This window comes from Bufo gargarizans, chromosome 9 (assembly GCF_014858855.1).
Source record: "Bufo gargarizans isolate SCDJY-AF-19 chromosome 9, ASM1485885v1, whole genome shotgun sequence".
Taxonomy (NCBI): domain Eukaryota; kingdom Metazoa; phylum Chordata; class Amphibia; order Anura; family Bufonidae; genus Bufo; species Bufo gargarizans.
The window spans coordinates 150,267,607-150,295,382 of record NC_058088.1 but is presented as its reverse complement, the minus strand read 5'-3'; the positions used below and the strand labels follow the sequence as shown (position 1 = coordinate 150,295,382).

Here is a 27,776-nt window from a genome sequence, read left to right as displayed (position 1 = left end):
TGCCAGCACTGATTGGATAGAGTCAGTCTGTGCAGGTACACTCCCCCCCCCCCCCAACTGGTTACCTCCCCTCTGTTTACCAACCCCCCAGAAGTGCCTGACTTTTGTATTTTTTGCCAAATTGAATATGCTGTCAGACATGGGTGTCACTAGGTTAAAAAATTCAGGGCCTGGGCCTGGATGTTTTGTCCCAGGCCACAAATGTGCTGCCTGCTGGTCACTTATGGCTGTACAATTGAATCCCTTCGCTGCAGGGCTACCACACAAAATCAGGATGCACTTCAGGAGCTGAAGGAACTGTGATGACATCACAGTCAGGTTATCTGTGTTAGAGGCAGAGCTCCCTGGTGAAGAAGGACCTGCGATGATGTCACCATTATGTGATCAGTGCTGGGGGGGCGAAGCTCAGCTGTGAATAGGAGAACTCGTGGAGAAGACCCCGATGACTTCTGTGACATAAGGAGAGGTAAGCAAAGCGAGAGACAGAGCAATTCTGGGAATTGTAGTTCTCTTTTCTCAAACCACCTCCCTGCTTGGTTGAGGGAGTGATGTTATTTACATGGGACTGTATGTTAGGGCTGAAGGAAGGGGTGTTATTTAGATGTGGAAGTATGTAATTTACATGGGACTGTATGCTGGAGGGGCTGAAGGAAAGGGAGCAATGTTATTTACATGGGACTGTATGTTGGAGGGGCCGAAAGGAGGGGAGTGATGTTATTTACATGGGACTGTATACTGGAGGAGCTGAAGGGAGGGGAGTAATGTTATTTACATGGGACTGTATATTGGAGGGGTGAAGGGAGTGATGTTATTTACATGGGACTGTATGCTGGAGGGGCTGAAGGAAGGGGAGCAATGCTATTTAAATGGGACTGTATGTTGGAGGGGCTGAAGGGAGGGGAGCAATGCTATTTAAATGGGACTGTATGTTGGAGGGGGTGAAGGGAGGGGAGTGATGTTATTTAGGCTATACGCACACAAACGTGAAAAAATAGCTGTGTGACAGCAGTTTAAGTAGCATCCCTCACACAGCCATTTTTATAACGAATTGCAGTCTGTGGCTTTTCACATGGTTGTTTGTGTATCCTCAGGATAGGTCATCAATATAAGATCTGCAGGCATCCCACACCTGGCACCCTCCCCGATCAGCTGTATGAGGAGATTATGCGCACAGTGCATAGACAGCAGCAAACAGGAATAGAGAAGGGAGACGACACGCACGCACTCTGCACGTCGTTCCTCTGTACAGCTGATCGGTGAGGGTGCCGGGTGTCGGACTCCTACCTATCTGATATTGATGACCTATCCTGAGGATAAGTGTAAATAGCAATTGTAGAACACCACTCACGGACATTATGACCACAGTAGAATGCAACAGCCAAGCCACAAACCCCAGATCCTCAGCAGTTCAGGGTGGATATGGTCACTCTGCACTAGACTTGATAAAGGCTACCAAGTAGCTGTATGGTTTTTGGCACACATTCTATGAAGCTTGTCCAATAAAGAAGTCACTGAAGATGCTGCCGTGGTCTCTTTTTGTACACTATCCTGAGGATAAGTCATCAATATTAAAATGCCTGGAAACCTCTTTAATGCTGGGGCCACTATAGGGAACATTATTAATGCTGGGGCCCCCTATCGAGGACATTATTTATGCTGGGGGCCACTATGGGGGACATTATTACTGCCAGGGGCTACTATAGGGGACATTATTACTGCTGGGGGCCACTATGGGAACATTATCCTGGGGGCCACTATGGTGGACATTATTACTGCTGGGGGCCTCTATGGAGAACATTATTAATGCTGGGGGCCACTATGGGGGACATTATTTATGCTGGGGGCCAATATTGGGGCATTATTTACAGTTGGGACCATTATGGGGGGTTGGGATAAGGCAATGAAATTAATCCAATTTTAACAGCCAGAGAGTTAGGAAATGGCCATAAAAAAGTTGACCGTGTGTCTGCTTTTAACGGACTATTGTCTTTTTACATTCGTGTGCATGTAGCCTTACATGGGACTGTATGATGGAGCTGGTTTGGGAGGGAGTGATGTTTCTTACATGGGATTATATGATGGAGGTGCTTTGGGAGGGAATGATGTTTCTTACATGGGACTGTATGTTGCAGGTGGTTGAAGGCAGGGGATTGAAGTTAATTACATGGGACTGTATGTTGGGGGAGGCAGGAGAGATGGTGTAATGTTATTTACATAGGACTGTATGGTGGAGGGAGAGAAATTGTTATGTACATGGGCTTGTATGTTGGAATGGCTGGGGCATTAAAATTTCTGAGGGAACTACAGGGATTAAAACTATAGGGGGCACAGCAGGGAGACATTGTAAATACAGGGGACATTATTGGGGTCCTGATTGCTGGAGGGGGCTCTGTAGGAGTGCTTATACATCACCCTTATTACTACTGAAGGATCATTATTATTAAGACTGGAGGGCTAATGGAAGCATTATTATTAAGACTGGAGGGCTAATGGCAGTATTACTAAGGAGGGCATTCTAGAAGGGAATTACTATTGGTAAGACTTTGAGGAGCACTATTACTATGGGTAGCACTATTATTTTTTCAGGATAATATTTAGGGGTGTTGGGGAGCTCAGCGAGCAGCAGGATAACACTATTGGGACTCCAGGTTGGGAGATGATGATAGAAAAGTGATGAACCTAAGATGTCTGTGTGTCTGTGTTGTTCGGACTGAATGGAGAGGATGAAAGAAAATGTCTACATCAGAGGAGATGTCACCTGGGAAGCCCTGGATGTGAGAGGTATGTGCTGTTGGATACTCCTGTATGTTTGATAGTGTCTATGCAGCAAGTAAAGCAAGTAAAATGTATTTAATGCTAGTGCTGGTGGGGGGTGTCAACTGGAGCCATATGCATTGGGGCTTGGGACCCAGATCTTTTGAACCCCTGCTGTCAGATACAGCACACTGCTGTGTGGAATAACCGGAATACACTCTCATGCAATTCCTGCAATTACTAATCTATGAGATTGGCATTGTCATGCTGTAGACAGTGATAATCAGCATGGGCAATATTCGTTTTCACAATTCGTGATCTCAGCATTATTTTCTTGATTGCAAAAATCGGAAATGTAATATGCGCATAATGCGTGCGCAATACAGGAGTGGCTCACTTTTGCTACATTTTTCAAGCTGTTAGAAGTTTCCTGAGACTGGAGAAAATGCACAGTACAGTAATTCCTATCACACTACCTAACACCCAGCACTGGAACCTATCAGCTACACTATATCACTATCTAACCTACACTGACTATCTCCGACTAACTATCTGTATTATATATATATGAGATAACTAACTATCTAATGTAATTAAATAAGGATCCAGATGATTCTGCAAAGCACAGAGCACAGCAATGTCACTGCTCTCTCGGAAAAAAATGGCTGCTGGGGAGGTTCTTATATAGTAAGGGGTAGGCAACTTTCCTATTGGTTGCTAAGGATGTTGCTAAGCTCTGACAAAGATATTGCAGCCTTTTCATTGGCCCACAAGCAAGAAGGGAGGTTACTGATGAAAAAAAAAATCCTAGAATATTTGCAATTACGAATATATAGCACTATATTCTACACCTTCGCGAATTCTCGAAGTGTTGATATTCGGCCAGTTTAGTAATATACTTTGTGAAGCAATGATTTAGAGTTTTTGGGTGGGGATTTATCAGAGTATTCATGCCAGTTGTCTGGTGTAAATACATTAAGAAATATGCTGTTTAGAATGAGCTCCATATTTTTTAAGCACCTGTTCCACTTTTTCAACATAGAGTCCAAAGGCAACTACTCTTTATTACAATTTAAAAAAAAAAGTCTTTCAGACCAATATTAATTGTATTCGTGTTATCTTAACTATGTATTTCCATTTTTATATGGCAGCAGCATTAAAGGGATTACTATGGTTTTTAACAGATATGATTATATAGTTGCTTTCCTCATACACATCTTCCCCGTCCTTTTTTATTTAGTCTCTCCTGTAGCACTTCCTGACGCTGTATCTACCCAAACCCATGATGCACTTCTACTTTCCCTGCCACGGCTCCAGCACTGCCCCTAACAACCTGCAGATAGTTTATAGCTCCCTCCCCCCAGCTAGTTACATAGACACTCCCCGATCACTGTCCCTGTTGCTGCTTCCACATGCCTTTAGACATAACTTCACAGTAAATAAGAAAGAACAGCATGGACATGGTCATGTGAACACAGGATAGGAGAATAAAGGTAAAAGAAACATTATCCATGAATGCCTAGATAGTGGTAGCACTGACAGTTTTTCTTTAAAAAAAAAAGTTGTTTTGTCATAGATACATTTATAATAAAAGGGAGAAGTTATTTTTCATAATTTCTACTTTTTTTAATTGAATCTTATCTCGCACAAAATAATGGTGTATTGCATCCTCACAAAATGACATGAACTATATGTAGGCTAAATGATTGTATAAAATTGATAAGTTGACCTGGTAATAAAGGTGATAACGTGGTTGGTTATGAATCTGGGTGAACAAAAAGTGCCATAGAACCCACTTACTGTCTAACAACTATAGGAGCAAGTTTTTATTTCCTGACATTTTTGTTCTGAGCAAACACCTAAGCCAATAACTCTATCAGCATTTCCAATACTATATGACATTAGAACACTGAATGAGGACATTAAAACGGTGTCTGCCTACCATGAGGACTAACATGACTGCTATGGGGTATGAGGGGAAGGGGTGCTAAACAGTTTCTCCTGTCCCTGCCCTATACCAACACAGCAATGCCCCTATTAACCCTCTTACTGACTTATACCAACAACAATACCCCATTAAAACAAACAAACAAATAAAAAGATAGCATTTAGTAATTATAAAAAAAAAACGACAGGCAAATTTATAAGATTAGGCAAAGAGAGGCCAAACAAGTTATAAGAGCTTCTAAAGCACAGTCAGAAGAAAAATTAGCTCAGTCAGTGAAAAAAGGCGATAAGACATTCTTTAGATACATAAATGAAAAAAGGAAACTAAAACAAGGAATTACTAAATTAAAAACAAAAGACGGAAGGTATATGGAAGAAGATAAAGAACTAGCTGACTGCCTCAATGAATACTTCTGTTCAGTTTTTACAAAGAAAAATGAAGGAAAAGGGAGGGAGGAAGACTAATGAATCTTTTGATGCATGTGTCTTTACAGAGGAAGAGGTTCTAAGTCAGCTGTCTAAAATTAACACAAATAAGTCACAGGGCCTGATGAGATGCACCCAAAGCTATTAAAAGAGCTCAGCGGTGAACTAGCAAAACCATTAACAGATTTATTTACCCAATCACTGGTGACAGGAGTCGTCCCAGAAGATTGGAAATGAGCAAATGTTGTGCCCATTCACAAGAAAGGTAGTAAGGAGGAATCGGGCAACTATAGCCAGTAAGCCTGACATCAATAGTGGGGAAATTAATGGAAACCATACTTAAAGGGGTATTATCATCTTAATGATCACTGTTAAATCTGTTAATGATTTAACAGTGATCATTTTTCTAAATATAGTTCATTAACAAATCCCCACCCCTTAGAAAAAAAATAAACCTATACTTACCTGACTGTTGCCTTCCGTCTCCCCTGGTTACGGCCACCGCTCTTCTCAGGAATCGCGGTGGCCGCGCTTGCGCAGGCGACTTATTTTCTTCTCCCAGCCGGCCACGCGCTATACTGAACGCGCACGCCGAGTCCGCGCATGCGCCCTGGTGACTTCTTCCTGGCAAGTATACTATACTGGCCAGGAAGCAGTCACCAAGGCGCATGCGCGGACTCGTTGTGCGCGTTCAGTACAGCGCGCGGCCCGGCCGGGAGAAGACATCAATGAAGATGGAGCCCGCCCCCTGCCGAAACCAGGAAGTGGACGGCGCGCCGGGAGCAGGTAAGTATGAATCTGCGTCTTGAGAAAACCCCTTTAAGGAGAGGATTGTGGAACATCTAAAATCCCATGGATTGAAAGATGAAAAACAGCATGGGTTTACTTCAGGGAGATCATGTCAAACTAATCTTATTGATTTTTTTGATTGGGTGACTAAAAAAATAGATGGCGGAGGTGCAGTAGACATCGCTTATCTAGACTTTAGTAAGACTTTTAGTAAGGCTACTGTCCCACATAGAAGGCTTATCAATACATTGCAGTCTTTGTGCTTAGACTCCCATATTTTTGAATGGCTAAGGGACAGACAACAGAGGGTTGTAGTCAATGGAGTATATTCAGACCATGGTCTTGTTAACAGTGGGGTACCTCAGGGATCTGTTCTGGGACCCATATTGTTTAATATCTTTATCAGCGAAATTGCGGAAGGCCTCGATGGTAATGTGTGTCTTTTTGCTGATGACACAAAGATTTGTAACAGGGTTGATGTTCCTGGAGGGATACACCAAATGGAAAAGGATTTAGGAAAACTAGAGGAATGGTCAAAAATCTGGCAACTAAAATTTTATGTTGATAAGTGCAAGATAATGCACCTGGGGCGTAAAAACCCAAGAGCAGAATATAAAATCAGTGATACAGTCCTAACCTCAGTATCTGTGGAAAGAGATTTAGGGGTCATTATTTCAGAAGAATTTAAGGTAGGCAGACAATGTCATAGAGCAGCAGGAAATGGTAGCAGAATGCTTGGGTGTATAGGGAGAGGCATTACCAGTAGAAAGAGGGAGGTGCTCATGCCGCTCTACAGAGCACTAGTGAGAACTCATTTGGAGTATTATGCTCAGTACTGGAGACCATATCTCCAGAAGAATATCGATACTTTGGAGAGAGTTCAAAGAAAACTCAAAAATGCCTGTGAATCATTTTATGTTGCGTTCTTATGTGTTCTTGTGGAATTATTTTTATATAGTTGAGTATGTATCTCCTGTAATGTAATTTCCTCTGTAGAGCGGTATGGAAAAAATGCATTGCTGCAACAAATGTCATATAAAACAACATTAGTTTTTTCAAGTAGGGAAAAAAAACTAATACAAATTTGCCTGTAAGATAAATGTTGCAATTTATGACTGGTATCCAATAGTTTTATTTATTTTTATCATTTTTTGCAAAAAGTCAGCAGCACAAACATTTTTTTTGTAGTGCCATTTTTCACTCTTGAAGTGCATTTTTTTTATTTGATTGCAGCATGCTCTGGGTGTGTGTTTTGTGATGTCAGTGTATTTTGTAGTTAATAAGATACTCCCCTATACTCCCTTTTATTTTCAAATTTTATGTGAATGCATGCAGAGTTGTATGGCCAGGATAGATATCTTGACTAGTGTTGAGCAAACTTGTGTTTTAAGTTCGGCGTCTAAAGTTCGGGTTATCGAAGTATCCCGTTATGAATTCCGCAACCACGGACCGTAACGGAATTTAGAATCCATAACGGGATACTTCGATAACCCGAACCCGAACTTTAGACGCCTGAACTTAAAACAAGTTTGCTCAACACTAATCTTGACTAGCTGCATGGAAGGAGGGGTTTGTGGGAATGTTGGTGGGGGGCGGGGTCTGTTCAAAAATTTGCTATGGGGCCCAGCCTTTTCTAGTTATGTTTCTGGATGCCACTGTCTCCTCCCAAATATCATTTGGCAGCTCCCCAACATTCTCTAACTTGAATAGGTTCCAAGGGATCCTTCAAAAAACGGTGAAAGTGTTTTGTCTGCCATAGAAATAAGATATTTAGGGGCAGATTAAGTCATTACACAGTTAAGCCCACCCGAGGAGGTAACACTCAGATCTACTAGCTTGGTCCTGTGCAGCATGTCCCAACTGAAAGAACTGATAGAATGCCCTGTCAGTAATCCTTTGAAAAGATCATACAACTGAGAGAGATACCTAACATGCTTCCTCATTACTCCTGAAACCTCTCTAACTGATTGAAATCTCACAGATATGGATTCGTATAATTAGAGTACCTTGAGATACCAAACAAGTTCAGCATGTTTATTGTATTCTCTTAATCTTATATGATTTGAAAGCTTCCGGTAATGAGCTTTCCTTCCCCTTACCAGACCAGTTGGCCACTAGAATCTCCTTCATTTGCCAGACCTTTGTAAACTGCTGTAAATGGATTGCCAGGTAATACACTTAAAGGGGTTGTCCGAGTTATTTTTTTATTCTATGTTTCTAACTAGGCAAATGTAACAGCTTTCTACAAAATTAACTCACTTTATCTCCAGTGGCTGGTTTCTCAGATTTCACTGAGGGTCACATGACCTGTGATCTCAGCTTCTCTCCCTGCTCTGATAATGTTCCTGCACAAGCCTGAGACATCTGTACAGATCACTGTGTTGGCCACGCACCCCTGCACTGCCGGCTGCTGCTTATTGCTCTCTCCAAGGGTTCTTAACCCCTTAAGCTGCACATACTCAGGGCTGAAGTGTTTACTGTGTCGCTGCAGGCAGTGAGGAGACAAATGCTGGGCACAGGAGCTGAAAGAAGTTCTGCAGAGCATTGCAGGTAGGGGGAGGTCTTGTGTTTATTAGCAGTGTCATTGTACAGCTGGGACCTGTAGTCCTATAGATGCAACATGCTGCTAAGTCTCCCAGCAAGCAGACATGTCACTCAGGGCAACACTTGTATTCACTCCCTTAGCAATGTCATTTTACAGCTGGGACTTGTAGTTCTATACATTCAACATGCTGCTGAGTCTCCCAGCCGGCAGACCTGTTACTCAGGGCAGCTCTTGTATTCACTCCCTTAGCAGTGTCATTATACAGCTGGGACTTGTAGTTCTACACATGCAACATGCTGCTGAGTCTTCCAGTAGGCAGACATGTCACTCAGGGCAGCACTTGTATTCATTCCCTTAGCAGTGTCATTATACAGCTGGGACTTGTAGTCCTACACATACAACATGCTGCTGAGTCTCCCAGCAGGCAGACATGTCACTCAGGGCAGTACTTGTATCCACTCCCTTAGCAGTGTCATTATACAGCTGGGACCTGTAGTTCTACACATACAACATGCTGCTGAGTCTCCCAGCAAGCAGACATGTCACTCAGGGCAGCACTTGTATTCACTCCATTAGCAGTGTCATTATACAGCTGGGACATGTAGTTCTACACATACAACATGCTGCTGAGTCTCCCAGCAGGTAGACATGTCACTCAGGGCAGCACTTGTATTCACTCCATTAGCAGTGTCATTATACAGCTGGGACATGTAGTTCTACACATACAACATGCTGCTGAGTCTCCCAGCAGGCAGACATGTCACTCAGAACAGCACTTGTATTCATTCCCTTATCAGTGTCATTATACAGCTGTGACTTGTAGTCCTACACATACAACATGCTGCTAAGTCTCCCAGCAGGCAGACACGTCACTCAGGGCAGCTCTTGTATTCACTCCGTTAGCAGTGCCATTATACAGCTGGGACTTGTAGTTCTATACATACAACATGCTGCTGAGTCTCCCAGCAGGCAGACATGTCACTCAGGGCAGCACTTGTATTCACTCCCTTAGCAGTGTCATTGTACAGCTGGGACTTGTAGTTCTACAAATACAATATGGTGCTGAGTCTCCCAGCAGGCAGACATGTCACTCAGGGCAGCACTTGTATTCACTCCGTTAGCAGTGTCATTATACAGCTGGGACTTGTAGTTCTACACATAAAACATGCTGCTGAGTCGCCCAGCAGGCAGACATGTCACTCAGGGCAGCACTTGTATTCACTCAGTTAGCAGTGTCATTATACAGCTGGGACTTGTAGTTCTACACATACAACATGCTGCTGAGTCGCCCAGCAGGCAGACATGTCACTCAGGGCAGCACTTGTATTCACTCAGTTAGCAGTGTCATTATACAGCTGGGACTTGTAGTTCTACACATACAACATGCTGCTGAGTCTCCCAGCAGGCAGACATGTCACTCAGGGCAGCACTTGTATTCACTCAGTTAGCAGTACAGGGGGAGAGGCAGAGATAGTTTTTATTGCAAGTAAACAAAGAGCGAGAAGAGAACCAGGGAAATTAGGAAATATATATTTTTTGCCTAAAACTTGCTTAGCTTAGTTAGGCCCCTTTCACACGGGCGAGTTTTCTGCGTGGGTGCAATGTGTGAGTTGTACACATTGCACCAGCACTAAATCAGGACCCATTCATTTCTATGGGGCTGTTCACATGAGCATTGTTTTTCACGCATCACTACTGCGTTGCGTGAAAATCGCAGTATGTTCTATTTTGTGCTTTTTTTACGCATCGCAGGCCCCATAGAAGCGAATGGGGCTGCGTGAAAATCGCAAGCATCCGCAAGCAAGTGCGGATGTGGTGCGATTTTCACGCACGGTTGCTAGGAGACGATCGGGATGGGGACCCGATCTTTATTATTTTCCCTTATAACATGGTTATAAGGGAAAATAATAGCATTCTGAATACAGACTGCATAGTACAATAGCGCTGGAGGGGTTAAAAAAAAAAAAAAATTTTTTAACTCACCTTAATCCACTTGCTCGCGCAGCCTGGCTTCTCTTCTGTGCTGTGTACAGGAAAAGAACCTGTGGTGACGTCACTCCGGTTATCACATGGTCCATCACATGATCTTTTACAATGATGATGGATCATGTGACGGACCATGTGATGACCGGAGTGACATCACCACAGGTCCTTTTCCTGTACACAGCACAGAAGAGAAGCCGGGTTGTGCGAGCAAGTGGATTAAAGAGGACCTTTCACCGATTATGACATTGTGAACTAAGAATACAGACATGGAGAGAGGCGCCCGGGGATCTCACTGCACTTACTATTATCCATGGGCGCCGCTCTGTTCTCCTGCTATGCCCTCCGGTATCTCCGGCCACTAAGCTATAGTAGGCGGAGATTTCGGTCACTAAGTTATTGTAGGCGGAGTCTGCCCTTGTTCTGCTCTAGCGCTGGCCAATCGCAGCGCAGAGCTCACAGCCTGGGAGAAAATAACCTCCCAGGCTGTCAGCGACGTCACCACAGGTTCTTTTCCTGTACACAGCACAGAAGAGAAGCCAGGCTGCGCGAGCAAGTGGATTAAGGTGAGTTAAAAAAAATTATTTTATTTTTTAACCCCTCCAGCGCTATTGTACTATGCAGTCTGTATTCAGAATGCTATTATTTTCCCTTATAACCATGTTGAAAAAAACAACGCTCATGTGAACAGCCCCATAGAAATGAATGGGTCCTGATTTAGTGCTGGTGCAATGCGTACAACTCACACATTGCACCCACGCAGAAAACTCGCCCGTGTGAAAGGGGCCTAACTAAGCTAAGCAAGTTTTAGGCAAAAAATATATATTTCCTCATTTCCCTGGTTCTCTTCTGGCCCTTTGTTTACTTGCAATAAAAACAACCTCTGCCCCTCCCCCTGTACTGCTAACTGAATGAATACAAGTGCTGCCCTGAGTGACATGTCTGCCTGCTGGGAGACTCGGCAGCATGTTGTATGTGTAGGACTACAAGTCCCAGCTGTATAATGACACTGCTAACTGAGTGAATACAAGTGCTGCCCTGAGTGACATGTCTGCCTGCTGGGAGACTCGGCAGCATGTTGTATGTGTAGGACTACAAGTCCCAGCTGTATAATGACACTGCTAACTGAGTGAATACAAGTGCTGCCCTGAGTGACATGTCTGCCTGCTGGGAGACTCGGCAGCATGTTGTATGTGTAGAACTACAAGTCCCAGTAGATATCTACTGAATGTGTCTTTTTTTAATATTATAATCTTATATGAGTCACTTGAATTTTATGATATTTTATGACCCATTGGTTGCTACTTACACTCTTCACTTTGCTATGTATTTTTATATATTATATACATAGCACTCAAAATAGGTTTGAAAATAGCCTTATAACTACAAAAATTATGGTATGACCTATGAAATAAGTTGCCCTCTATATATGAGCTCAATATACATGGAAAGTAAGGATTGTTCTTAATAAGCCTAAAAACTAACCCTGTGGCTATGGAAACCAAAGTACACAGATCCACAGTGCTGTGCTACAAGACGACAGGTCACATGACCGCACTATGCGATCATGTGATACCCCCTTGCTATGGACTCCAGCTGCCGGCTCAGACTGGTTGTGTGAGCATGCGCTGACAGGGTGATCCGAACATTTCTGCTTCCGCCTGATGAGAGCGGCGCTGAGGCAGCAAAACACTTCCGGACTCCCGAGTCATGTGACGCTTGTATTAGCGATCACATGACCGGGAACTATACTTTATTCTTTACCTTTGATTTTACAATCGGCTGTGAATTTCATCCAAATAAAGAAGCGGTTCCAGTCCTAATACTATATACAGTTAATCACTTCAACTTTATGTTACATATGTTAGGAAGACCTGCATGTTTTGGATGACACCTGGGGATAGCTCCTCCCATAAGGGGCGTCACCCAGGTGCATCCTTTGGCGTTTTTTTTTATGAATTTACCTATAAATATGATCTTGTTACAATACCTGTTATATGTTTGTGAAACCTGATGAAGGGGAGTCTCTGATCCCCAAAACGCGTTGTTTCTGAATAAAAGAAGAATTCATCTATAAGACTGCTTCCACTAGTGATTTCGCGCCGACGCAGAACCTCTTTTCTCTACCACAAATTTCTTTTGGGGGACTGGACATCCCATCCGAGAGACTACAAAATCTGCGCCTGCAGTCCTGGTCTAAAGGTCTTATTTTTATTAAGCTTACAGTAGAGTTGTGCCTGCCGGAGCACAACTTCATAAGGTGAGTTTGGATATTTCTCACTTTGATATCCTTACCCGGTTGAACATATTACACTATTGTGCGCTCTCTCTCTCTCTCTCTCTCTTTCTGTTTCCCTGCTCTCGAGGGGAAATTAGATTTGTCTGTGACCTACTAATCGGTGAAAGGTCCTCTTTAAGGTGAGTTAATTTTTTTTTTTTTTTAACCCCTCCAGCGCTATTGTACTATGCATTCTGCATTCAGAATGCTAATATTTTCCCTTATAACCATGTTATGCACTCGCGCGAAAAAATCGTGCATGTTCTTGCAATGCACCCGCACCTTTTCCCGCAACGCCCGTGTGAAAGGGGCCTTATATATCGCTGACCATCAGATTTATAGTGCTATATATTTTTCATAACTCGGACAACCCCTTTAAGCATTTGGCAATACCAGACCTCTCTCTTCTTTTGGAAGCTGTACTTTCTCCAACGTAATTCTGTGAGCAGGCATATAAGTGACATATACATAGCCACCTTGTTGCCCATTTGACATTCCTTGGTCTTCTAGTGCTCTTCTGTGACTGTGTGCTGGTAATTAAAGAAAGGAAACAATATTTTAAGGGCTCATTCAGAGGGCAGTATGCTGTTCGCAAAAATGCGGATCTGTTTTTTGCGGACAGTTCAGCATGTCCGCCAAAAAACGGATTGCATTCCGTTTTTTTGCTGATCCATAGACTTCAATAGGGCCATGTCCTGATTTTTACGGACAAGTACAGGACATGTTTCATTTTTTTACTGAGCAGTGCAATGGAAGAAAAGTGCCCTATAGATGTGAATGGGACATCATCTAATCGGCCCAAAAAAGGATCCGCATTTTTCCGGACAGCATACGGCCATCTGAATGAGCCCTAGATGGTAGTAGAAGTGGAATTTTAGTTCTAGTGAGTCCAAATCCATTAACTAGCTAGCCAAACATATTTCAGGGCTTTGAACGCATCCTTAGATAAATGCAAGTCAACGGCTTTATTATAAACAAGAGACATGAACAAATAGAGAGGTCCTTCAATAAGATAAGGCACTTTGACCAAGGGTTGTTTCACATTGTGCCACCGTAGGTCATCTTACATGGATCCCCACGTAAAAAAAAGAGATATATTAGGTATCACAATTTCCTTAGCGACTGGCTCTATAAATATATAACATGACCTACACTCTAAGGTGAACGAAGTAAAAAAAAATGACGCAAGAAAAAAAATAATATGGCTGTCAGAAAAATTATTGTTTCTTTCAAAATACTTTTATTGTGCTGAAAAAAAAATATATATAAAAGAGACATATTAGGTATTGCTGCATCCGTTATGACCAGCACTATAAAAATATATGTACCCCGAAAAGGTATCAATAAAAATGTCACCTCATCCCACAAAAAACATGCCCTCACACAACAGCTTTTTGACAAAGATAAAAAAAATATGGCTTTTAGAAACACAAAAACATGATTTCTTATTTTTTATTTTTGAAGTGCTTTGTGTACAATTGGTAAGTGTTTAAAGATGGCGCCCGCTCTTGCCCGCTGCAGGCAGACACCCGTGGCTAATGTCTGCAACCGGCAGTAATTCTGATTGCGGACATTTGAACTCTCAGATACTGTGGTCAATCCTGACCACGGCACCTGAGCGCCCTGAAACCGAAAGTGAGCACTTTCGGTTGTGCTACGGCTCCCCCATGTGGCGATCAGAGGAGCCGCAGCGTGTATGCAGCAGCCCCTGTCTTTATGAAAGACAGGAGGCTGCTGCATAGTATTTCCTATGGAGCCCTTGCCTGTAATAGGGCTGCACAGGAAACTAGTAAAATCATAATAGATTCCAATGCAAGTGCATTGGAGTCTATGATAATAGCAAGCCAATGATTGCATGTTATAGTTTCCTATAGGAACTATAAAAAAGTGTAAAAATAAAATAAAAAAATATTACAAAAATAAATAAAATAAAAAAAACATTAAAATTCAAATCACTAAAAAGATTTTTTAAAAATACACATCATGGGTGTCACGATGTGCGAAAATGCCCATAGTGTAAAAAAATTAAAATATATTCCCCATACGGCAAACAGAAAAATGGATAAAAGCGTGCAAATGGCCGATTCGCCGTTTTTGGTCGCTTCATTTTCTACAAATTTGTTTTATTTTAAAGTGACCAAAAAGTCATACACACTCCAGAATGGTATCAATGAAACGTTCAGATCACCCGGTAAAAAAATGGGCCCATATACAGCTACTTACACATTATTACAAAAAAGTTATAGGGGTCAAAATATGGCGACTAAAAAATAAAACAGATTTTTTTTCCCACTTTTAAATTTTATTATCACTATCAAAATGCAATAAAAACTATATATAAGGTATCGCTGGATTCGTACTGGCGTGTAGAATAAAAGTAACTGGTCAGTTTTATCTCACATTGAACATCGTAAATAAAAAACCTGTAAAACTGTGGTGGAATTGCGTTTCTTTTTTTATTTCACCCTATTTGAAATTTTTGTTTCCACTTCCAACTACATCATATGCAATATTAAATGGTGGCGTTGGAAAGTACAACTTGTCCTGCATAAAAGAAGCCCTCATATGGCTATGTGAACAAAAAAATAAAAAAGTTATGGCCCTGGAAAGGCAGGGAGTACAAAACTAAAACGCAAAAAAAAAAAAAAAAACTCTGGGTTAAAATACACAATATGCAAAAATAAAAAGTATAAAATCTTTGTAATCGTACTGACCAAAAGAATAAAGAGAATATAATTTTTCCCGCATGGTGATGTATTTCTGGAGTGTAATAATAAAACAGGCTATAGCTACTAGAGAGGGGTCGTTGATCCAGGGAGTTATTCTGATTGGAGTCGGGAAGGAATTTTTTACCCCTTAAGTGGGGAAAATTGGCTTCTACTTCACAGGTTTTTTTTTTTTTGCCTTCCTCTGGATCAACTTGCAGGATAACAGGCTGAACTGGATGGGCAAATGTCTTTTTTCGGCCTTATAAACTATGTTGCTATGTGTATGCCACAATAACAAAACCCAAAAAGTTATGGCTGCGTTGCTGCTGTTTTCTTATTGTGCTTCCCATGCAAAATAAATTATTAAAAAGTCCTCACACAGCTCCATTGAGAGAAAAAATAAATATGGCTGTACTGGTGCCCCAGAGGCTCATAAAAAGAAACATCATGCACATGAACCAATCCATCAAAAGCTGCGCTGAACCCTGCAGCATACCCAAACAGCAGTTTATGTCCACATTTATGGCATTTCAGTACCCAGAAGAATCCACCTAACAACTTAAGGGGTGTGGTGTGTCTCAGATGATACCCGCTGGGCACAGCTTATTGGGCACTGAAATGCCATATCTGTAGAAAACTTGCAATTTTCATTTCACACAGTCAACTGCCTATTCATTTCTGCAATCAGTTGTGGTTTCAAAATGCTCAGTCCTCCTCTTAATACATACCTTGAGGGGTGTATTTTCCAAAATGGGGTTCCATTTATATTATTTCACCCCGCAGTCTCACAAGCGCTGTACATCACCACATTGGGCCTCAAATGCACATGGTGCTCATTTACTTCTGAGCCCTGGTGTGCAGGCAAAAGATTAGGGCCACATGTTGGGGGTTTATAAAACCAGGATGCACGCCATAATAAGAAGGCTGACTATTCACACTGCCACACGATGGGCAGGGCCGACATTGGGGGGGGAGGGGGGGGGGGCAAACAGGGCAATTTACCAGGGACCCCATCCCTAAATGGAGCCCCCTGCTGAGCTGCCCAGACAGAAGTGGCCGCACCTGAGAAGAGTACAGACAGCACAGAAAGGAGCGCTGGTCCCTGGTCTCCCGCCCACTGTAGCCCGCAGGGTCCTTATGCTGTAGTGAGGAGCTGGGTGCTGCGCCTGCATCCATAGCAGCGGCTCCACGTCAGTCAGGCAGACCTTGGCCCCGCCCCCTTCCTCTCTCTCACCGGAGGCCCTGCACTGTGAGGGCCTCCTCTGCTCCTGTGGTTTACTGGTGAGTTCAGAATGTCACCCTCTAATGACCTGACATATGTGCTGCCGGCCCCTCTCTCCTCTCTGTGCTGCAATAAATGACAAGGGCTGCTTGTTGGCAGACATAACCTGATAGGTGCTGGAGGGGAGGCAGCCTGCAGAGAATATACAGGACACCCCCACATACACACACTCACACTGTAGCAGTTTTTTTTTTAATGTAATGTAAGAAAATGTATTCTATCTCATATTTATCTATCTTATATCTATAATCAATCTCATTATCTATCTAGAAAATAATATTCCACGCTACTCCCAAAAGTTGTTTAACAATAGTGTTCTTTAGGCCTCTTTCACACTACAATTTTTTTTTCAATTTTTTGTGTTCCATATACGGTCCTTATATCATTTCAACGGTTCCGCAAAAAAAAAAAAACTTTATGGCCCAGCCCAATTTTTTCTATGTAGTTACTGTATATGCCATATGGAAAAACGGAACGGAAACACAGCGGAAACAAAAAAACGGAACAACGGATTGGTAAAAAACAGACCGCAAAACAGTAAAATAGCCATACGGTCGTGTGAAAGAGGCCTTAATCACCAATGTGACGTTTCAGTCCTCTTACCAGGACTTTTCTCAAGCATTATAAAAATACTGTGTGAGAAAAGTCCTGATAAGAGGACTGAAATGTCACATTGGTGATTGAAGAACACAACTTTTTGGAGCAGTGTGGAATTTTCTTTTCTAGTTACTTGGATGCTGGATCACTTCCACAGCTGCTGGCACAGCGCCATTCACATTGCTCCTGCTGTGCCACTTGTGTTTTATTTTTTGGGATATCTAATATCTATATCTATCTATCTACGTCATATCTAACTATCTATCTAGCTATCTAAAATTATGGAAGAAAGGCAGCATTTTGACTCCAGTGAAACAAGTGGATTCCTTTATTCCCCCGACCCTCCTGTTGGCAGTCTATAGATTGTTTGGCTCCAGTGTGTATCATTTGCTTTCCTTATTACTAAGCCATTGCATTTGTTTTGATTGAATCTTGGTATAAATCTGGCTTTTGCACACAAACGGCCGTTCCGTGCATTGGGGACCGCAATTTGCTGTCCCCAATGCATGGGCACCATCCATGCGGTTTCTGCAGACGGAAACAGACCCATTCAACATAAAAGGGTCTGTGATCCGTCCGCACCGCAATAAAATAGAACATGTTCTATTTTTTTGCGGTGTAGAGGCACGGAGAGAAACCCCATGGCATCGCTCCATAGTTCTTCCATGGGGTTCCATGCCTCTGTTCCGCACACACCTTCTGGATTGCCGTTTGCATGAGACATTAGGCCTCTTGCACACAAACGTAATTTTTTTCTGTTTCCGTTACGTTTTTTGCATTCTGTAAACAAACCGTATACGGAACCATTAATTTCAATGGATCCGCCAAAAAATGGAAGATGCTTTCCGTTTCCATATTTCCGTTTTTCCGTTTCGTTCAAAGATGGAACATGTCCTATTATTGTCCACATAATGGAAAAGGATAGTACTGTTCTATCAGGGGCCAGCTGTTCTGTTCCGCAAAACACAAAATGCACACGGACATTAGCCGTATTTTTTGCGGATCCAATTTTTACGGACCGGAAAATACAGAAAAATCTATACAGTTGTGTGCAAGAGGCCTTAGGCCTCTTTCACACGGGCGTCATGTTTTTGGCCTGGATAAGATGCGGGTGCGTTGTGAGAAAATGCACAATTTTTCCGCGCGAGTGCAAAACAATGTAATGCGTTTTGCATGCGCGTGAGAAAAATCGCCATGTTTAGTGTCCAAACCCGAACCCGGACTTCTTCACAGAAGTTCGGGTTTGGGTTAGGTGTTGTGTAGATTTTATTATTTTCCCTTATAACATGGTTATAAGGGAAAATGATATCATTCTTAATACAGACTACATAGTATAATAGGGCTGGAGGGGTTAAAAAAAATAAATAAATATTTAACTCCCCTTAATCCACTTGCTCGCGCCGCTATTCTTTGAGGAATAGGACCTTTGATAACGTCACTGCGCTCATCGCATGGTCCATCACATGATCTTTTACCATGGTGATGGATCATGTGACGGACCATGTGATGATCGCAGTGACATCATCACAGGTTCTTTTCCTGTTCACAGCAAAGATGAAGACAGAAGAGAAGTCGGGCTGCATGAGCAAGTGGATTAAGGCGATTAAATTTTTTGTTTTATTTTTTTTAACCCCTCCAGCTCTATTGTACTATGCATTCTGTATTAAGAATGCTATTATTTTCCCTTATAACCATGTTATAAGGGAAAATAATAAAGATTGGGTCCCCAAACCGATCGTCTCCTAGCAACCGTGCGTGAAAATCACATCACATCCGCACTTGCTTGCGGATGCTTGCGATTTTCACGCAGCCCCATTCACTTCTATGGGTCCTGCGTTGCGTGGAAAACGCACAAAGAGGAGCATTCTGCGATTTTCACGCAACGCACAAGTGATGCGTCAAAATCACTGCTCATGTGCACAGCCCCATAGAAATGAATGGGTCCGGATTCAGTGTGGGTGCAATGCGTTCAATTCAGTGTGGGTGCAATGCGTTCACTTTACACATTGTACCCACGCGGAAATCTCTCCCGTGTGAAAGGGGCCTTGGGTCCATTCACACATCCGTGGTGTATTAAGGACCTGCAAATTGCCGCACATGGCTGGCACTAAATAGAGAAGTCCTATTCTTGTCCTCATCTCCGTTTTCCTTTAATACTTGTGAAACAGCTAAAGGGTTAACAAAGCTTGTAAAAATCAGTTTTGAATAACTTTAGGGGTGTAGTTTCTAAAATGGGGTCATTTATGGGTGGTTTGTAATAGGGCTGAAACAATCGAGGCAAAAAAAATCCTCAATGTAGTTTCCCTGCTCACTCACCGCTCCGAGGCCTCCCGACTCGGCACCACGCTGCAGGGCCTTGTGTTCACACATCGTCAGCGCGCTGGCTGACGCTGTGTGTGACATCAGGTCCCAGTGCATGCTGGGATGAAGATGCATCTTCTGCGGACTCCATGTGTCAGCGCACGCCGCACTGCCAGGAAAGGTAAGTATAAAGTTATCAGTGGCGGGGCCGGGGTGGAGTGGGGGAGGAAATGTAATTTATAAAGTTATTGGCTGGCTGGCGGGCGGGGAGAGGGGTTAATGGGGGCACCTGTGATTTGGCAATGGCATGTATAAAGTTATTGGCGGGGGGGAGGGGTTAATGGGGGCACCTGTGATTTGGCAATGGCATGTATAAAGTTATTGGCGGGGGAGAGGGGTTAATGGGGGGACCTGTGATTTGGCATTGGCATGTATAAAGTTATTGGCGGGGGGTGGAGAGAGGTTAATAAGGGCACCTGTGATTTGGCAATGGCATGTATAAAGTTATTGGCGGGGGTGGAGAGGGGTTAATGGGGGCACCTGTGATTTAGCATGGAGGGGCTGATCTGGGGGAGTGGGGGACATGGTGGATGGCATGAAGGCACTGGGGAAGGGGTACATCATGGCAGCCAGTGAACTCCGGCAGTCTGTTCCTCCACAACATGATGCCAACATAAAGTAGACATATGGGGAATGTTAATTAATACCTCCTTTATAAGGTATCACTATTCAAATTTAGAAAATAGGCAATTTTTTCAAAATTTTTTATAACTTTTTTTTTCAGTTGTACTCACCAAGATAATGAAGGGAACAGGTCAGTTTTTCCACATCGAGAACGCTGTAAGGACAAAACCCATAAAAATGTTTTTCCTGCTTCCCACTACATTATATGCCATATTAAATGGTGGCATTAGAAAGTACAACTTGTCCAGCGAAAAACAAGCCCTCATCTTACTAGGTGAAAAAAAAAAAAAAAAAAAAAAAGTTATGATAGGAAGACAGGAAAGAAAAACGAGAATGCAAAAACGTAAAAACCGCTGGTATCCAAAGGGCAAAAAAGGTTGTTCTTGGAGCAGATCAGTCACGAGTCTCAAATTGCTAAAGGAGAAGTCTCCCCTAACCTTGCCATAGCATTAAAAAAGTTCTTTTGGGAATTTTAATATGAGCCTATTCCAAATTTTTGGGGATCATTCTCCAAAAATCGATAAAGGGCTCTATCTATGACTTATTGCCACCATTTCAGAGAAGGAATTTTGGTTTTCTTCATAAGTCATAAAAGTGAGGCTCTTCATTGCTTTGACCTCAGCTTCTTCACACATGATCCCTATGAATTTATGCTTGGTAACTGTAGAGGGAAGGGGGTGTAATTAACATGCCAGAGATATGTGGTTGCTTCACAGGCAGCAGATTCAAATAATCCCCCGCCTGGAAGCGCGGGCTGGTGCGGTGACGTCAAATCACCGCACCAGCCCATGTGTACTTGTGCATGGGAGTGAGCGCCGCAGGGTTTAAATAACCCGGCGGCACTGCGCTCAAAAGGAAAGAAAGGAAGGAGGAGGAAGGAAAGGCCAAGCAGCCCGATGGAAGCATCCCCAGGATGAGAAGAGCTTTACCCCTGGAAGAACCCCCTGGATGGCTGAGTACCCTTTACCCCCCAGACCAACAAGCATTTACCCTTCATTACCCTATACCACTAACTCCTTATACCCCTATATTTCCCTGATAACCCCTGAACATTAATCCTTTCCTTCACCCCTACATTGCCTTGTACCCCTGATCCTAGAGCATTTACCCCTAGAACATATATCAATTAACTACTGCAATCGCTGCCTTGCATTGCCCTGCATTAACCCCTGCATTCCCAGCAGCCCCAGCATTATATCCCTGGCCTGCATATATTAACCCTTGCAGTGCCACCATCCTGTTTAACCCTTGATTGTAATTAACCATTTCTATACCCAGTAGGGACAGTGTATAGAGCCAGGATGGTGGGCGCTGCTATGTGTGTGACTGTTATGCTTAGTTAGTTTGTGAGTTGGAATTGTGAAAGATATTGTATTGTGTTTAGTGTAGTTAGGTGTATGATAGTGTTGTTAATATATTACTGTGTGCATCTAAAAGTATATATATTTATATGTCCATTGATATAAATATACAGACGTGGACAAAATTGTTGGTACCCTTTGGTCAATGAAAGAAAAAGTCACAATGGTCACAGAAATAACTTTAATCTGACAAAAGTAATAATAAATTAAAATTCTATAAATGTTAACCAATGAAAGTCAGACATTGTTTTTCAACCATGCTTCAACAGAATTATGTAAAAAAATAAACTCATGAAACAGGCATGGACAAAAATGATGGTACCCCTAACTTAATATTTTGTTGCGCAACCTTTTGAGGCAATCACTGCAATCAAACGCTTCCTGTAACTGTCAATGAGACATCTGCACCTCTCAGCAGGTATTTTGGCCCACTCCTCATGAGCAAACTGCTCCAGTTGTGTCCGGTTTGAAGGGTGCCTTTTCCAGACTGCATGTTTCAGCTCCTTCCAAAGATGCTCAATAGGATTGAGGTCAGGGCTCATAGAAGGCCACTTTAGAATAGTCCAATTTTTTCCTCTTAGCCATTCTTGGGTGTTTTTAGCGGTGTGTTTTGGGTCATTGTCCTGTTGCAAGACCCATGACCTGCGACTGAGACCAAGCTTTCTGACACTGGCTAGTACATTTCTCTCTAGAATTCCTTGATAGTCTTGAGATTTCATTGTACCCTGCACAGATTCAAGACACCCTGTGCCAGACGCAGCAAAGCAGCCCCAGAACATAACAGAGCCTCCTCCATGTTTCACAGTAGGGACAGTGTTCTTTTCTTGATATGCTTCATTTTTTCGTCTGTGAACATACAGCTGATGTGCCTTGGCAAAAACTTCGATTTTTGTCTCATCTGTCCACAGGACATTCTCCCAGAAGCTTTGTGGCTTGTCAACATGTAGTTTGGCATATTCCAGTCTTGCTTTTTTATGATTCGTTTTCAACAATGGTGTCCTCCTTGGTCGTCTCCCATGTAGTCCACTTTGGCTCAAACAACGACGGATGGTGCGATCTGACACTGATGTTCCTTGAGCATGAAGTTCACCTTGAATCTCTTTAGAAGTCTTTCTAGGCTCTTTTGTTACCATTCGGATTATCCGTCTCTTAGATTTGTCATCAATTTTCCTCCTGCGGCCACGTCCAGGGAGGTTGGCTACAGTCCCATGGATCTTAAACTTATGAATAATATGTGCAACTGTACTCACAGGAACATCTAGTTGCTTGGAGATGGTCTTATAGCCTTTACCTTTAACATGCTTGTCTATAATTTTCTTTCTGATCTCTTGAGACAGCTCTTTCCTTTGCTTCCTCTGGTCCATGTCGAGTGTGGTACACACCATATCACCAAACAACACAGTGATTACCTGGAGCCATATATATAGGCCCAATGGCTGATTACAAGGTTGTAGACACCTGTGATGCTAATTAGTGGACACACCTTGAATTAACATGTCCCTTTGGTCACATTATGTTCTGTGTTTTCTAGGGGTACCATCATTTTTGTCCATGCCTGTTTCATGAGTTTATTTTTTTACATAATTCTGTTGAAGCATGGTTGAAAAACAATGTCTGACTTTCATTGGTTAACATTTATAGAATTTTAATTTATTATTACTTTTGTCAGATTAAAGTTATTTCTGTGACCATTGTGACTTTTTCTTTCATTGACCAAAGGGTACCAACAATTTTGTCCACGTCTGTATATATAGTTATAGCAATAATTAGACTGTAGACTTGTTATTGTGTATTAAATAAGTTATTATTCATAGTACAGCGTATAGTCATTTATTGTAGTAGTCGTCAACTTAGTAGTAATTTGCACATAGTTCAGTTCAAAGTAAAGGCAACAAGGAAGATAGTATTTATAGTATAAATAGGCGGAATCATCAATAGATGACTCACGCCTTTTTATGATTATTAATATTAATGAAAAATATTAATAATTAATAGTTCCTTTAACATTGGCGAGCCAGGCCCACTGCTAGGAGTTTAGCTTTGTTGAAGAAAATCAGGCAAGAGTGATGCGGACAGCGGTTTCTGAGCGTCCAGGGCCTGATAGTTCAGACAGATAATGCGTTTTTTTTTTAAATCAGGGCTAAACACAAGGCAAGATTTACAGCAAAGAACCTAAATCTTTTATTTTTTTGTGTATAATAACGGTGTATAACGGTGTTGCCTTTCACGACTGTTAACACGTGCAAACGTTCACAGAAGAAGTCTCATACAGTCCATTAGAGAGAACCATGGCCGTTTGAGCTGTTCAGAAGAAGTCCGGCTTGGCAGGAGAAGGCGTTCCGGGTACTAGAGGACCTCCTCCAAGCAGGGAACAAAAGACCAGAAAGGACAGCTCCAAAGAAGAGGGCATTTCAGCAAAAAGTAAGTATAGACTTCTCCACACTGAAACACCTAGCAAAACACAGCACGTTCAACTCCATCATCCCCACCACTTGCAAATCTACAGAGCTGCTATGGTCCGCTTTGTTGGACCAGGCATAAGCTCACAATAAAGTATGTATCAGCAAAAGTGTCTTCAATAAAACTAACAAACGGCTCCAAATTTTAGCTAAATTGGTGCACACCTTTGAGGATACCATTTGGAAGCCAGAACATACAGAGACACTGACCAACACAAGAAAGGCAGAGGAAGTTTCCAACACTGCAGACTTTCACTGCAATTGTTGTGTTGAGAACATCAAACAAGTACACACGTTAGAATCTCAACTCTTAAGAAAAGGCCCAGTATACAGTCGAGAAGGGCAGAGAAATTTGTGTGTTAAGGTCTAGACTCTCGGAAATGGAGAGTTTCTTCTCTGACATGGACAAAGAGATGCTCAGACTGTACACTGAGATAAATCAGTACAAGAACAGTGCAGCATCAACTGATGCACTTATTGATCAACTTCGAGAGGACCTGGCTGCAAAAACGCAGACCATTGCGGATTTGCAGCAGGTAATCTCGAATCTATCACGGCCTGATGCTAACGGCATGTTGCCCACGAAACAGGTTTGCGTTTCGGGAATGGCACAGGGAGAGACAGCAGCAACGGCGCCGATGTCTCCCACGGATCAAACATCCGGCGCTCTAGACACTAGGGGACAGGTGGAACGGACGCTACAGTTCCAACACCTATGGAGAACAGATATAGCAGCCGTATCCAGAATCAGGACAACACATGGGGATGGACAAGTGATTGGCAATATACCACTTCCAATCCGCCAATGCGTCCTGAAAGACAGGAGGAAGTTTATCCTAACCACACCAGTATTGAAAGGATACATTTCCTGTTACGGATCTGCAAGGAGATCCCAAAATACGGTCCCAATGTGTCATGGAACCATGAACCAGACGTACAACAGAGATAGGTGGAATAAGAAGGCTTTATTGAAAATCAAGCCGTAGCTAAAGTCCAAACGGATGGCTAAACTGAAGCAGGGTCTTGCGTAGACGGAGGTCAGGAACCAGGAGGGTAGTCAGACGTAGCCAGGATCAGGAACCAACGGGGTAGTCAGACGAAGCCAGGATCGGGAACCAACGGGGTAGTCAGACGAGGCCAGGATCAGGAACCAGAAGCAGCAGCAGTCTTTGAAGCATGTGCACACAGGAGGACCAAGCAAGGAACTGAAGCCACAGACCTTCTATATGTATGAGCTAGGCATCCAGCTCCTCCCAGTGGGAAGGAGGAGCCGCAGGGTGGGAGGCTACAAGAAACCCAGAAACCAAGATGGCCGCCAGCACATGTCAAACGAAGGAGAACAGTGAGAAGGTAAGACCATGACAGTACCTCCCCCTCAAGGGCCCCTCCTCCGCGGAGTAAGGAACGGTTTCAGAGGGAAGCGTGCGTGGAAGGCTCGGAGCAACGCAGGAGCATGGACATCTGTGGAGGGAACCCAGGAACGCTCCTCTGGACCATAACCACGCCAATGGACCAAAAACTGCAACCGACCGCGGACCAGGCGTGAGTCCAGGATATTGCTCACCTCATATTCCTCACGATTGCCCACTTGGACCGGACGGGGCCGAGGAACCGAGGAAGTGAAACGATTACACACCAATGGCTTCAACAGGGAGACATGAAACACGTTGGAGATCCGCATGCCAGGAGGAAGCGCAAGGGCATAGGCTACCGGGTTTACCCTGTGAAGCACTCGGAAGGGACCAACAAAGCGAGGCGCCAGCTTGGGAGTGGGCACTCGAAGGTTGAGGTTGCGGGTGGACAACCATACACGGTCTCCGACCTGGTAGGAAGGAGCGGGCGCTCGTCTGCGATTAGCCTGGAGTCTCTGGCGTTGCGCAGAGACCTCAAGGGACCTCTGGATCTGTACCCAAGAAGTACGTAGGACGGAAAGGTGATCCTCCACAGCCGGAGTATCCTGGGGAGAGAATACCTCCGGTAACACGGCAGGTTGGAACCCATAATTGGCCATGAAGGGAGACGTCCCAGAGGAAGAGTTCACCGCCGTGTTCCTGGCAAACTCAGCCCAAGGCAGGAGGTCAACCCAATTGTCTTGGTGATCGGAGACATAGCAACGAAGGAATTGCTCCAAGGCCTGATTGGATCGTTCTGCGGCCCCATTGGACTGAGGGTGGTAGGCCGAGGAGAAAGAGAGATGAATCCCCAACTGGGAGCAAAAGGCGCGCCAGAACCTGGACACAAACTGACTCCCCCGATCCGACACAATCTCCTTGGGCAAACCGTGCAACCGGAAGACCTCCCTGGCAAAAATCGAGGCCAACTCTTGTGCAGAGGGTAACTTCTTGAGAGGAACACAGTGGCACATTTTGGAAAACCGATCCACAATCATGAGAATGACCGTATGGCCTCGGGATGCAGGAAGGTCCACAATGAAATCCATCCCCAGGTGTGACCATGGACGCTCCCCGGTGGCTATGGGTTGCAAAAGGCCCAACGGAAGGTGCCGAGGGGACTTACTCTGGGCACAAACGGAGCATGCCGCTACATATGCGGCGATGTCGGAACGTAGAGAAGGCCACCAGAACAGACGTGAAACCGCCCAGGACAGCTGATTCTTTCCAGGGTGCCCCGCGGCCTTGGAGTTATGGTAGGTTCGCAACAACCGAGTGCGCAACTCCTCAGGCACAAAACATCTGCCGTTGGGTCTCCCAGAGGGAGCACCAGATTGAGCCGCCAAAATCTGCTCACCCAGAGGAGAGGTCAGGCTGGTACGAATAGCAGCCAGGATCTGATTCGGGGGTATGACCGTAGTCGGAATCGACTCCTCCCCGGACAGCTCGGAGTACTGCCGTGATAAGGCACCCGCTCTGATGTTCTTGGAGCCGGGTAGGTAGGAGACCACGTAATTAAAACGTGACAAGAACAGAGCCCATCTGGCCTGACGTGGTGTCAATCTCTTGGCCTCAGAGAGGTAGGTCAGATTCTTGTGGTCCGTCAGGATGAGAACCGGAACCACCGAGCCCTCGAGCAAGTGCCTCCATTCTTTAAGGGCCTGCACGATGGCCAACAACTCCCTGTCACCAATCTGATAGTTGCACTCTGCGGAAGACAGTTTCCGGGAGTAAAACCCACAAGGAAGCAGAGGACCCTCTGGTGTTCTACGCTGAGACAGGAGGGCGCCTACTCCCGTCTCAGACGCGTCCACCTCGAGGACAAAAGGCAACCCAGGGTTGGGATGCGACAGAATCGGAGCCGACACAAAGGCGGACTTTAGAGCCTCAAAAGCTCGGATGGCCTCGAGCGGCCAGACCTGAGGATTACTGCCCTTCCTGGTCAGATCCGTAAGAGGCTTGGCTAGCATGGAAAAGTCCCTGATGAACTTCCGATAATAATTGGCGAAGCCCAAAAAGCGCTGCAGGGCACGAAGCCCACTGGGCTGGGGCCACTGTAAGACAGCCGAAACCTTCTCAGGATCCATGGAGAACCCCTCAGCGGAAATGATGTAACCTAAGAAGGTTACCTGGGATCGGTGAAATTCGCATTTCTCAAGCTTACCGAACAGCTTGTTCTCTCGTAAGCGTTGCAACACTCGTCTGACATCCAGAATGTGGGCCTCCATGGATGCAGAATATACCAAGATGTCATCCAAATAGACCACCACA

The 27,776-nt window shown here is 43.8% G+C and overlaps 1 protein-coding gene across 2 annotated transcripts in view; it reads right to left on the bottom strand.

Moving 5' to 3' along the window:
• Nucleotides 1–27,776, bottom strand: part of LOC122946757 (gamma-aminobutyric acid receptor subunit beta-4-like) — a 454,454-nt gene that overhangs the window by 363,743 nt on the left and 62,935 nt on the right. The window contains exon 2 of one of the 2 annotated variants that reach the window (XM_044306552.1): nucleotides 1,978–1,980. The exons of the other annotated variant lie outside the window; for it this stretch is intronic. Coding sequence (XP_044162487.1) covers nucleotides 1,978–1,980 — 3 coding nt within the window. The remainder of the gene's footprint in view (nucleotides 1–1,977; nucleotides 1,981–27,776) is intronic. 2 annotated transcript variants of the gene reach the window in all.